The sequence below is a fragment of the Pseudorasbora parva genome, chromosome 5, assembly GCF_024679245.1.
Source record: "Pseudorasbora parva isolate DD20220531a chromosome 5, ASM2467924v1, whole genome shotgun sequence".
NCBI lineage: Eukaryota > Metazoa > Chordata > Actinopteri > Cypriniformes > Gobionidae > Pseudorasbora > Pseudorasbora parva.
The window spans coordinates 11,046,587-11,061,152 of record NC_090176.1 but is presented as its reverse complement, the minus strand read 5'-3'; the positions used below and the strand labels follow the sequence as shown (position 1 = coordinate 11,061,152).

Here is a 14,566-nt window from a genome sequence, read left to right as displayed (position 1 = left end):
GTGAAGTTTCTCCATGAGTCTTGTCCATAGACTGTAAAAAAAAAAATGGTCTGGACTGATCAGTAGAGATTGAGGAACACACTTCAGTACAGGAAGAGGCGATAAACACATTTAACGAGCGACTGAACAGTAAGAGCAGAAGAAGAGAGATGGGCGGGGTTTTGTGTTGGTGACACCTGAGGCCTCCTGCGCATGCACGTTCTGAGGACACACCTGAGTCCAAACCGAAAGTAAAGACTCGATTCTGCCGAGATGTAAAGTCTCATTTCTAGGAGTTAAAAACGGTCATTAATATCACATTACGGTAAGTTCATTCATCTGCTTCTGATATCATGTCATATTATTGTCCAGTGTTTTCTGTGTGTGATCATATTAAACTCAGTCTTTACAGTTTAACGGACATTCTAGGGTTGTGTTATGTAAAGCGTTTCATAAACAGAGCCGCTCGATTAAGACTGTTTTAATAATTAGATCAACTATCACTTCTTACTTCTCAGACTCATATCAGGCCCATCCAGCTTTGTAGGAAACAAACTTAAATGTTTTGAGCAACCAGGAAGAAAAGACGGGCCTGACTTGAAAAAACAAAATAGGGACTATCTACACGAACAGGTTTTTTTGGGGCTTTTTTTAAACCGCAGCTCTTTGTACGGTTTGGCAGTTCGCCCACACGCAGTTACTGACCATAAATCTATTTTCTACCAACATATTTTTTGTTGTTATTTTTAAAATATATATATATATTTTTTTACCTTTTTATTTATAAATACAGCCATATTAACAACCGACGAATACATCAGCTTTTACAATGTTTGCATAATCCAGAGAATATTCACACTTTAGTCTATTAAACACATAAACTTTTTAAAACTGTAGTTTAAAATGAATGCTTATATTTATGCTTATAGTTATGGGGAGTTGATAGACTCAACTCTCATTTATATTCTCCATTTGAAAACATTAAACTTTATAAATGTATTTTGCCTGTTGTTAATATGGCTGTATTTATAAATAAAAAGGTAAAACAGCATTAATGTTAATAAGACTTTGCTCTGTATTTAAAAAAAAAAAAATTCTGACTAGTGTTGTCAAAAATATCGATATTTCGATATGTATCGATTCTGGAATATCTGAAACGATACGATTCTTAGTTTTTACAGTATCGATACCAGCTGCGCTCTCCTTTCTGACCGAAAGCAAGTTGACACACACCAGCATATTCTCACTCAGCCCGGGTAACCTCTGAGCACGGCGACGGCGCGTTCTGCTGGACTTTTTCCTCATGACAGTGTGTTAGTGTTAGTGTGTGATTGGTCTGAATTTTTCACGGGATTGCACATAAATTAATTCTACTAATCCCCGCAGATTTCGTGCTCACATCTGAAGCGCACACACATAGCCTACCGTAATAAAGCCGCCTCTGACATGATACAAGTGCAAACATTTGCTTCTTTTTCCAGCTTATTATTGGTCAAATACACTCAAAGAATTATCAGTGCACATCTGGAAGAGTATTAACGTAAACACAGTCGCAAACAATTCAGGAAGAACGTGTAACAGGAACAGTGTTTAAGATCCATGCGTCCGTTAGTCTTAAAGGGACCGCAGTCATTTGTTATTCAAACTACAAAAAGACAAACAATCACAATACTCTTGACTGATCAACTTGTGTAACTTTAATAGTTTCATCTGTAGGCTATTTAATTTTTTACAAAGAACATTACCCAATGTTTTTTTAAATGTAATTACTATGCATTTGTTTTATTCAGTTTCTTATCTGAATGTTAGACCTACCTGAAAAAATAAAGCAGTCTATTTAATTTGTATTTTCTATTCTATTGCATTTATTTGTGCTATTGTTTGTAATATGTTTATTTGTTCTTATTTTATTACTGTTTACTTGTCTTTTTAAATTCAATATACCATTCGAAATCAAGCTTTCTTGTGCTGTGTGTAAGCTATTGCAACACAATTACCCCATTGTAAAAAATACATTGAGATAGCAAAAATTTGTGAGATAATTTTGATCAATTGATCAATAATTGTTCAAATCAAAATGATGTCCAACCCTAAGGAACATGCTGGCCACATGAATTTTTAGTTCATTACATACAGAACTTTTGTTCTGTATGTAAGTGAGTGAAACTGCAAAAATTACAGTGTTTAAAAAGCTCAGTTCAGTGCTGTTGCTGTAATTGTAAAAGACCGAAATAACACTAAGTAAATATTGGTTCTATATCGGTTATCGGCACATAAACATGCAAATAATCGGTATTGGTATCGGTTATAAAAAAATCAATATCGGTCGATCACTAATTGTAATAACTGTTACAACACGATTTATTTTTAGACAGTAACAGACACCGTTATAAACCATCTAACGTTACATAATTAAGCTTAGTGTTAACTTACCACATCAATGCTAACGTTAACTTTAAAACCAGCGTACACAGTTTGTAATAACACAATAACCATAACGTGTTGTTCATTATAAACGTAGGATTATGAATTATATTGAGAACATCATAGAAAGCATGCCGTAATTTAACGTTACCCTGTAAACTTTAGCGGCAGTTCATCGTGAAGCGTGTCAACTTCTTGTGGAGGGGCAGCATAAACACAAAGAGCTGGTACAGATCTTTATTCAGGAGCAGCTGAATAAAATGTTTGGATTTAGGAACATTATGACTGCTGTGTTCATTGTTACACCTAAGAACAGAACACTACAATCGCCCAGCGTCTCTACTTATACAATGGTGGACTGTAATGACCATAGACATCATATAGATTTGAAACCTATATGATGTCTAAGGACATGACCATAGACATCATATAGATTTGAAACCTATATGATGTCTAAGGACAGGGTGTCCGCGGGGTCTTAAAAAGTATTAAAAGTTGATAAATCCATTTTGGGAAAATTAAGACCCTTAAAAGGTATTACAAAGTCTTAATTAGAGGTCGACCGATTCATTGGATCCGGCACCGATAGCTGGTTGGTGGAACAATCGGTTATCGCCAAAAATCAATACCGATAGTTTTTCTGATTTGCGTCCGTTGCGGGAGCGGCTGAGAAGGCTGCTGTCATTACACAGTAGCCTAAGAGAGCTCTGAGAAGGGTCGGCTGGCATTATATAGCGCAAGAGCGGCCTCTAGAGACCAAATGAAAAACTATCACTGATTGTTTACATTAACACGTGATGCTGCGTGCTTCACAGCACACGCAGCACAGAGCGCGCTGACACATCTGATGCGCGTTTAAAACACCAACAGAGAAACGGTATGAATACAGAACACTTCAGTACATGTTGCCAAATTATTATAAAGTAATTGATTTGTTGACTAGATGCTTTAGCAGGGGAAGAACAGCAGTATTTGTACTTTGTCGTCGAGGCTGACAGGACGCTAATATTAGCAGCAACAGTTACCTCAAGCATTTAAAACGATGTAACTGAGAAACTTTTTTGATGTGAGAAACTCAGTCATGCATTCAACAGAAATATAAATGCAGTAGACGTCAACACATGTTGTTATTTTGATAAGAAAACCGTTGTGTTCTAAAAAAGTGAACTGTTTAGATTTATATGAAATGATAACACTTAATATAATACAATAATATTCCATTTGTAACATTAAGTAAGGTTAATAAATGCTGTAGAAGTATTATTCATTGTTAGTTTTATCTGTAAACCTTTTTTATGCACTATGAACTAACATGAATGATTAAGGTAGAATTGTATTGATCGAATATTAATACGTGCTGTAAAATGTACATTACATAATGCATTTAGTTCATGTAAACTATCTAAATAAATACATCATTGTTAACAAATGGGATTTGCAGTCTGTTACCTGACATTTACATACATGTTTCTAGGTTATAGCTAAAGAAACATTTATTTGTAATATTTTAATGTTTTAGTTATTTTCTGTAGATTTTTTTTTCTGTCAGAACTTTTAATATTTTCATATTTACCTATGAAATTTAACACATTTTCATGGTTCAGTACTTTTTTTAATTTCTTGTAATAAAGTTCAGCACTGCTTTTTTAACTGTTATTTTATGTATTATTATTATATTTTAATCTAGTATCTTTTTAAAAACTATCGGTCGATTAATCGGTTATCGGCAATCAAGGTCCAACCTAGCTATCGGTATCGGTAAAATCCACTATCGGTCGACCTCTAGTCTTAATCACGATTTTATGAGGTATTAAATTTTGTTCAAGCTTTGTCAAAAGAGTTTGATTCCAAAAAGTATTCATGCATATATTTATATTCATCCCCATAAGAATTAAAAAACGACAGGGTGCTCAGTCTGAGATCGGCTCGGAGCGCGCGCGCCAGGGATGGAAATTAATTATTGGTAAACTCGCTTCACCTACCGAGCTGTTTCACCTCTTTGTAAACTTTGTTCAATGCATGCGAGTGCTGCCGTATGTCTGAATATGACCAGTCGTTTTCTCCGTCATCGCCCGCGTGAAGACGCGAATGAAGACTTGTGCGTGCTGTGAGATCTGTCTATGCGTCTCCTGAGTTCTCGTTCAAGTCTTGCACTTAAACGGACAAACCGACACAAGAAGTATGTCAACCCATGTCCATCTCGATGAGTATCCTAGCAAACATAGTCTGTATATGCCTTGAGTGAACTGTATAGTATACACAGTCGAGAAAGACGAGCATATCCCTGCATTAGATCTTAAAGGAGCAGTTGCCTTTACTGCTGTCTGTTAAATGTCAAACAAAAGATAAGGACATCACTCAATGCTCTTGAATAGCTTTTGTAAGTTTAATAAGGATTAATCTTTCATAAACAGTTAAATATGCAGTTATTTTACATTTGATTACTTTATTCAATTTCTGTATTGTTGTGCAGGCCAGTAGGCATGTACATTATTATTTAATGTACACGAGTGAGGTTGAGTTAAACATTTTAGTTTGAATTTTATTTTATACTGTGCATTGTTGCAATGTGCTAAATAAATATTTGCATAATTTGTAATTGATTTATTATTTAAAAATTTAATATGAAAGGTATGGTAGGGTAGGAATTGGTTAAAAAACTTTTTTTTCCAAACTTGTTTAAACTTTCTTTATATATCAATACATAATTAAAATGTAAGTACTCTGAAAAAGAAAGTATAAAAGTTGAGTGTCTGTAGACCTCTCAGGACTGTTTTAAAGACAGCTCATTATTTCCATTCACTTCACCTTCTCCCTTCTGGGCTCTTTCCAAAGCCACGCCCCCAAAACACATATATTTACAAGGCAAAGAATACGGGTAGCATCATGTTTTTTCAATAACATCAGTTATATTGTAATGAAGATGAATTTCGTGTAAGATTCATAACATACTGTGTTTTGCATGTAAGAGTTTCCATGATGAAAGCATTGCTGATTAGTAGGGCTGCACGATTAATCGAAATCGAACCGCAATCGCGATTTGGCTTGTGTGCGATTATGAAAGCTCAAAGGCTGCGATTTTAATTAAATAAATAAATGCCCAGTGTGTTAGCGAAGAGCTGCTCTGTGATAAACGCTGCTCCGTCTGAAAGTTGCTCATAACGTGCGTTTGAAAAAGCAACACGAGTCAAACATCTTCACAAACTAGTGAAGCGTTCATAAACCTGTTCAACAAAAGACGTTTAATAACATGTTTTACCTCAGTTCATATCGTCAGTCGAGTGTGTGTGAGCTGATGTGGCTTCTCATCAGAGTGAGGCAGACGATGCGTTATTTTATAGTATTCTATGCCAATCAGCACTGCATTATAATACACTTTATTATTATGAAAATACCCTTGACGGCTTGAAGAACTCAAATACTCCATATTTTGCTGCAGTCGTGTTTATTGTCGTCATGTTTAATCAAAGCATCTCTATCTTCTGTTTACACAGCGTTAGCTTCACATCATGGATTTCCTGAAAACTAACGTCAATTACTTCTTTGACGCAAATGTGGCGTTTTCCGCTCAAGGGCGCCCTCTGGCTTTCAGTATGAATTAAAAACGTTTGGCTAATCAATAAAAATAAAAAAATACTTTAGTATTTTACTAAAATACTAACTTAGTGTTAGTATTATATTGTTATATTTATTCTGACATACTCTTTTTTATTTGTAATTATGAAAATGTTATTGTAATGGTAATATTTCTTATTTTTACAAATATTTTTAGCAGTCATAATAATTATTATTAGTCACGTTAATATAAAAACACAGTTATATACACACGCTTTTCATTTGTAAAAAATAATAATAACAATAATCGCATTTTAAATCGCAATCGCAATTTTACCCAGAATAATCGCAATTATATATTTTCCCCAAATCGTGCAGCCCTACTGATTAGCAGTAGCTAAAGCTAACTTAGCTCTAGAAACAAGTTCCTGTATGCGGTGTACTAGCTTTTACACATACATTTTGTTATCTAAAGTTGAATTTTGTGAAATTCATAACAACAGCGATTAACTTGAGCTAAGCATATTATATATATTTATCATCTCTACTAATGGCTAAAGTGTATAACATTGTAACTTTATGCTAAGTAATGTTATGTTAGCTATATTAGGCAGCTTCATGTGCTCTTGATACATGCTTCATAAAAAAAACAAAAAAACATTTTTAAATCAAAATGAATTATATCCTGTCCAGCAGAAATACAGCCAGCAATGAGTCGTTTTTCAGGTCCCTCAGTTCTCACCATCGTTGAAAAGCCACGCAGATATTTGCTCGCGTTTGATTTCTTTGTTTATTCAAAGACTTTCTGTGCATTGTCTTTTCTCGTACTGTCTTGCTTTTTTTGCATTGTTTGCCTTCGCTGACTGTAAAACCCTGCACTGTGAGTTTTGAATGCTCTTTCTCTGCCATTATTTTGCCGAGGTTTCTTGCCTCTTGAACTGCTCAAATCAAACGAGCGCACGCATGTGGGCAGATCCTGTAGCAAAAGCGGTGGTCCCCATGGTAGCGTGAGAGAGTGACAGTCGCCCAAGCCAATCCTTTGTTTCGTCCCGAACAAAAATAATGAGCTGTGTTTATTGCAGATTAAAAAGTCTAGAGTCACTCGATTTGTATACTCTCCTTTTCAGAGTACTTACATTTTAATTATGTATTGACATATAAAGAAAGTTTAAACAAATTTGGAAGGGTTAAAAACCTTTTAATTTATGCAATCGCAATGCCTTGATTTTTAGTAAAGTTACACAGTCATAGTGTTATAGTCAATAGCCATAAATGCAATGGTACTTATAATTGTCATAATTTCTTTTGGTTTTCGGCCTTGGGTTCTTCTTTATTGGTTTCGGCCAAAATTTTTGATTTCAGTGCTTCCCATTCCCTACTGACAATGTTCTGCTCGGTATGTCGTCAACAAGCTTCAGAAGATGCCAAAATGAATAGTTTCATTGTTGGGACTAAAAACCATAAAACTGGAAGCCATAAAAGACCACGAATCATCCAAATAGCACATCCAGGTAAAAAAAAAAAGAGTACACAGAGCCCTACTTATTTAATGAAATGTAATATCAGTTCATGTTTTGTGTGTGTATAAGCGAGAAAGAGAAAATGTCAGTATTTCATTGAGACTTGAGATTAAATAAACTGCTGAAGTATTGTAGAGCTTGTAGTAATAATTTTCACATGCAGTTACTCATTGTCAGTTAAAACCAAAAAAGTGGCTGCTAAAAACATTGAGTGGTAGACTTTGAAAAAAGTTAATTTGCATCCCTGGCGCATGCTGTCTACGGGTGACGTCATGTATTTTGCGAAATGCGCAGTTAGGTGTTGCCCTCCATACATTGCGAAACAGATATGCAATATAAACGATACAAAATTGGCCTACGATAAGAGATTTTATTTCTACATTCTACTACAACTGTTTATTATGTTAAAGGTTTGTTACCGATTAGAACTTGAAATGCGATGAGGTCTTAAAATATTTTGAGAATGTCTTAAAAAAGTCTTAAAAAGGTATTGAAATTAACTTCAGGATTCCTGCATATACCCTGAAGGACAGCTCGAGCTCACGCAGGGCGGGTCTAAAATGAAACGCTGCTGTCAATCAACAGTCGTGGGAGGGATGTCCGATCATGTGACCGATATTACCCCTTTAACACGTATAGTTTGAAGCAGCTTGCCCTGGGACAGGCCAGGACTGGGAAAAAATTTCAGGCCGGGAAATCCAACACCCATCCAGGCCGTCCTAAGCACCCAAATAAAATTTAGAACATGGATAACCCTATTTTTCAACTAAATAATTAGAGGCTTTCTATATACCCTCACTTCCCTTTTCCTAGTCTTAATTTTCCCTAATATCTCTCTGTCTCTCCTTTCCACCAGGATCATCAGCCTCATAAACTAAGTAAAGAGGAGTACTAGTGTTTTTGGAAATTTAAACAAAAAAAAAATTATTCTTCACATGTCACTTTTTCTTACCTCGTGTTACAAACAAAACTGTCTCCACCTTGGTGCAAATCATCCACCTTATTGTAATTTGTTTGCCCAGAATCTACATCTGCTATATTAGTAAAAATCAAAGTATTATGTTTATGAAAAAATGTTTTTTTTTTTAATATAAAAAAATAACTTAAATATCCAAAATATACCAACAATATATTTCACAAAATATGTAAAAAAAGATATTTTTTCTTATTTTGCTTCTGTTCCCTGCCTGGCTGAATTTGATGTGATTACTGCACCACAGCGAGTAAGGTTGACTATCTTTATCTTCATTTGGAAAAAAAAAGGAAAAACAATTACCCGTACAAATGGACAGACATCATTTTCTAAAATTCAAAGAAAAAAGTACAGGCTACAGTATTAACAGGTGAAAGGTGAATTTACAGGTGAGCTGGATTTAAAGCCCTGGCCTGAACAGGTCTGTAGTTTTGCAACATATCGCTGCTTCTTCTTGGAGTGTTCTTTTTCTTTGCCCTTTCTGTCTCTGCCCCCCCCTGACTGCTTTCTCTCTATCATCGGGTGCTGCTCGCGTTTGTTTAACCGTTTGACTGAGGCGTAAAGTCGAATCGTAATTGCCAGCCAGGTAATTATTTTTTTTGGCTAATTATTAACAATAATAATTTTATTGAATGCCGAATTCGAAAATTATTATAAAGGAAATAATATAACAACAATTATTTATAAAATAAGATTATTTTTTTTAAATGTTATGTTAATTTTCAAATAAATTGATCTAATAAAATACTGCACACCAACGAACCGCCTGGCTCCATAAGATCTGCTCTCATTGGCTGGATCACTCAGTAACTCCTCACTGGTGATTGGCCAGTTCAGACGTCATTTAAAAGAAGGAGCCTCAGTGGGCGGATCCTATCAGGAGTGAAGATCAACACTAGAACTGTGTCCCAAAGTGAAGGGTGCGCACTTCGAAGGCCATGCACTTCGAAGGCCAGGCCACGCCTTTAAAGTGCACGAAGCGGCACGAAGGGCGAACCGAGAGACAGGGTTGCCATGTCTGAATGATAAAACCCCTCCAATTGTTATTCAAAAGTATCGGAATCACGGCCAGAATGGGCCAAAATATCCCAAAATGCGGGGCGCGGGCGGTAGAAATATTGCTTAAGTAAAGACATCTTAACCTGTGGACTATGGGCTACAAACACCCCAAAGCAACAGTAGCCTAAATGCAACCCCATTCCAGACTTGGCAACAATGAACCAAAGCGTCGTTAATGGACTAGGCTGTGACTACTGACAGTGGACGTTCGTGAGGAGATTTTAAAAAGAGAAATGGAGCATATATAATAATAATAATAATGATAATAATTATTCACATTGGGACAGCCTTCGTAGTGCCGCTATGGCGTAATCAAACTTCAAATGCGGCCTTCGAAGTGCGCGCACTTCACTTTGGGACGCAGCTTAGATGTGCAGAGAGCAAATCTGGGTTTATAATAGAAATTATTTGAATGCGCATATAAACTCAGTGATGGCGCTTGGTAATAAAAACATTCAGGGCTCCAGCCTCTTTAGTGCCACTACTGAGTAATGTATTATGTGTGATTTGTTCTGTGTGCAGGTCTGAAGTTAGTTATGGAGAACAGGAGCAGAGAGAGATCTTCATCTGCAGAACCCAGTGATGGAGCCGTGACCTCTGACCCCAGCTGTGTGTCTGTGAAGAGTGACAGATCCATGCCTACTCCTCCTGTATTCAGTGATAAAGCCATGACCTCTGACCCCAGCTGTGTGTCTGTGAAGAGTGACAGATCCATGCCTACTCCTCCTGTATTCAGTGATAAAGCCATGACCTCTGACCCCAGCTGTGTGTCTCTGAGGAGTGACAGATCCATGCCTACTCCTCCTGTATTCAGTGATAAAGCCATGACCTCTGACCCCAGCTGTGTGTCTCTGAGGAGTGACAGATCCATGCCTACTCCTCCTGTATTCAGTGATGAAGCCGTGACCTCTGACCCCAGCTGTGTGTCTCTGAGGAGTGACAGATCCATGCCTACTCCTCCTGTATTCAGTGATGAAGCCGTGACCTCTGACCCCAGGTGAGACACATGACAGTAATGAATAGGGCTGGGCAAAAAAAATAGATTTTTCGATTAATCGTTTTTTTAAATTGTGGACGATTTCAAAATCGATTCTCAAAGACAGAGAATCAATTTTTTTTTTTCTTCCCCTTATTAATATTGCTAACATTTAACATAAGATTAAAGGGGTACTTCAGCGTTGGGAAGATGAATCTGTATTTAAACTGGGTCATTAATGTAGTAGAAATGTGAAGCGTTGGGAAGATGAATCTGTATTTAAACTGGGTCATTAATGTAGTAGAAATGTGAAATTATTTTTGAATTTGGTGCTTTCTAGACTGAGAAAAGACAGAAAACGTATTTTTGTCTCATGGGGATGAAAGACTACAATTCCCAGAATGCTTCGGTGCCCTATGAGGCCATTCCCAAATCCACCACTACTGGATTACTGAATCACTGATCACTTTCCCTCCGCAACCGCGTTCATCTTCATAAAATCAGTTCAGTTAGAGAACAGACACTACAATTAAAAACTGAACGTGTGTGTTCAATATGTGTGATTTAGACGCTGAGGGAGTCTCACAGCCCAAACGCTGCAGGAGTCAGATTGACAGTCATGGATGAGCTTGTGATGAGAGCTGAGGTAAACGCGTCTACACTCGCGGCATTGATTCACAGCGCATGTTCAGTCTGCCGCGTTTTCACTTCATGCCTTTGAAAGCTTAAAGGGCTACTTCAGCGATTAACATATGGCTTTGTATCAGTAGAAACCCTGGAGTATATTCAAATGATCGTGCTCCCCCCTCTTATATCCCCCTGAGACGAGAGATTTATGCATTTTATTTCTGGAAAAATTCCTCCCGTGACGCAAATTGACGATATTTGCGTCACGAGAGGAATGATTGCCCAGAGGCTAAAGACTACAGCCAGCAGAGGGAGCCATTTCCGCATGTTTTCAACTCGTGCATGGGGAATGGAGATCACACTTACAGCACAGCTCAGCTACAGGCATTAATTTAAACGGATGCTAAGCAATGTAAGTGTTTTAACTTCTCAAATTAATTTCTATGAAAGTTAAGCTTCCAAAGGCATGAATTGAAAACGCGTTGTGAATGTATGCCGCGAATGTGGTCGCGATTACCTCAGCTCTCATCACGAGAGCTCATCAACTCATTTATGACGTTAAATGTAATCTGAGTCTGCTGTGAAACTCACGCGGCAACTCGATCGTTATATTGAACAGACACGTTCAGTATTTAATTGTAGGAACTCAGTCTCTGTAATCCAGTAGCGGTGGCTTTGGGAATGGCCTCACAGGGCAGCGAAGCATTCTGGGAGTTGTAGTCTTTCATCCCCATGAGACAAAAATAAATTTTCTGTCTTTTCTCAGTCTAGAAAGCACCAAATTAAAAAATAATTTCACATTTCTACTACATTACTGACCCAGTTTAAATACAGATTCATCTTCCCAGCGCTGAAGTACCCCTTTAACTTTAATAAGAATTAGTTTGAGAAGTTGAAAGACTTACTTTGCTCTGCTGGCCGCACCGTTTAAACATGAATGCCTGAGGCTGAGCTGTGAGTGTGATCTCCATCCCTCACGCGCGAGTTCAAAACATGTGGAAATAGCTCCCTCTGCTGGGGGGGGGGGGGATCCATGGGTAATTCTATATAGCAATTAAAGGATACGAAATGTTGTTAACTCTATTTCTAAATTCGCGGCCATAGGGATTGAATAAGAGAGAATTTCTTTTAATAGAAAAATAAAAGAGTTGGGGATAGCCTTGGTAATAGAATCAAATCTGGCCCAGTTGCAAATTAAATTATACTTAATTCAAAAATTCTCATAAGATATAATACCACTATTTCTATCCAAATACCTTTCTCCATCCAGTCCTTGTCATAGAGTGATTTGTTCCTAACTATAATATATCTATTATTCCACAGTGGTGTGTTGTGTGGTATAAAGTTATGGCTATAAAGTATCTACCAGTATAACAAAACCTGTTGGTGAAAATTAGATAGTTTAATTGGGAGACGTTGAACGGTGAAATCACAACTTAACAAAAATTATATTCCTCCTAATTTCTATAACAATTCTCTGGGAATATGAAACCAAAAATTATTATTGCTTAAAAAAGATTTCAGCCAATTAATTTTAAAGGGATCCCCTGGTGTTGAGACTTGTATGGCTTAATATAACATAAATGATGTCTCTTACTGAATTATGTAGTAGAAAACCCATGAAAGAGCTACGTTATTTAAAAAAATCGATTTTATATTTGGAGCATGGGCGGCGCCATTTTGTTTGCGTTCTAGGTTGATGACGTAGAATGGTGGCACTCCTCAATCAGCTGGCGTTACCCGTAGCTATTTTTACCACAACACAACTCGAAAATTGTTTCAGAGTTAAACAAAACCAATGAATTGCTTTGTAATTGTACTTAAAACACACTCAAACATACATGTGCACACAAACTCACCTACACAAGTCACAAACAGATCGGCGGCCGGGCACACACACCTGACAGACTGCGTTTTCTCAATCGAGATGTTGGGCTGCTCAGTCTCCACGACAGGGGCTGAATCCGAAATCGACCCCCTATACCCTGAAATAGGGCATTATTTGAAGGGACGGCCATTTGTAGTGTTGTCCGACATCATGCACATGTTCGAGTGCAGTCATTCAGTCTCACGTTCACCGCAATAACGAGTGTACAGCCGATTTACAAACAGCTGTCCGACTTCACGCACCCAAACATACGTGTGCACACAAACTCTCTCGCTCACACAGACTCACACACACCCCAACAGATCGGCGCGAACACACACACACACACACACACACACACACCCCAACAGATCGGCGCGAACACACACGCACTGCGTGCGCGCATACATAACCCTCAATCACTATTCCCTGTGTTGATATCTAGACTGTTGATATGCAGTAGATTAACTGTAATGCCTAATGTATCCAGCAGAGGGAAATATCTATGTAGGATGATGGGATAAGTTAACGTGAGGAGGAAGAGATGCAGGATGTTTTGGTGATGATGCATGGGATTGTTTGTGGATTAAAGTTTGAGCACAAGCTCAGTGAATTAACCTCAATCTTTAAACTTTCACTTTTAAGACACAAATTACTTTCGCTACTTTTGTTCACTAATACAACTTGAAGGAGTGAATGAAGACGATCGAGTGGGTGAAGTCGGACAGCTGTTTGTAAATCGGCTGTACACTCATTATTGCGGTGAACGTGAGACTGAATGACTGCACTTGAACATGTCCACTGGTGTCGGACAACACTACAAATGGCCGTCCCTTCAAATAATGCCCTATTTCAAGGTAAAGGGGGTCGATTTCGGATTCAGCCCGTCGTGGAGACTGAGCAGCCCAACATCTCGATTGAGACAGCGCAGTCTGTCAGGTGTGTGTGCCCGGCCGCCGATCTGTTTGTGACTTGTGTAGGTGAGTTTGTGTGCACATGTATGTTTGAGTGTGTTTTAAGTACAATTACAAAGCAATTCATTGGTTTTGTTTAAAGGTGGGGTGAAATGCTGTTTCATGCATACTGATCTTTTTACACTGTTAAAGACATGGAATCCCATACTAAACATAGACAAAGTTTCAAAAGTTAAGGTGGACGTTTGATGGGAGTATTTCTTTGTCAAAAATACTACTTCCGGTTAGTCATAAGTTTCGGCAAGTTTTTTGAGATCATGCGTCCCCTTTGACGTTAATGGGGGCGGAATTTCCTTGTATGGGCCTTACGGACAATTCTACCGGAAGCGCGTGAGAGAGAGCGAGGGAGAGAGCGAAAGCAACAGCCTACGCCCATCAAAGCGCTGGCTTGTAGGATGCTGGACAGGTGACAATTACACATAGCACATAACAATGTCACCAAAAAAGTGTGTTTTTGGTTGCCAGACCAAGACAGTCCTGCACAGATTCCCTAAAACCCCGCGTTAAGGCAACAGTGGATGTAATTTGCTTTTCCGGATCAGCAACTGAGTTGCGCGAATGTTTATATCTGTTCACTGCATTTCGGTGCCGACTGTTTCATAAACAAGGCCC

At 37.8% G+C, this 14,566-nt stretch overlaps 2 protein-coding genes across 3 annotated transcripts in view; both read left to right on the top strand.

Annotated features, from left to right (window-relative positions):
* LOC137075054 (gastrula zinc finger protein XlCGF57.1-like) overlaps window positions 1-14,566 on the top strand; it is a 421,471-nt gene that overhangs the window by 99,183 nt on the left and 307,722 nt on the right. The gene's annotated exons all lie outside the window — the stretch shown is intronic.
* LOC137075783 (uncharacterized) overlaps window positions 177-14,566 on the top strand; it is a 58,896-nt gene continuing 44,506 nt past the window's right edge. The window contains exons 1-2 of the mRNA XM_067444737.1: window positions 177-304; window positions 10,033-10,507. Of these exons, the coding sequence (XP_067300838.1) occupies window positions 10,047-10,507 (461 nt within the window). The 5' untranslated portion in view covers window positions 177-304; window positions 10,033-10,046. The remainder of the gene's footprint in view (window positions 305-10,032; window positions 10,508-14,566) is intronic.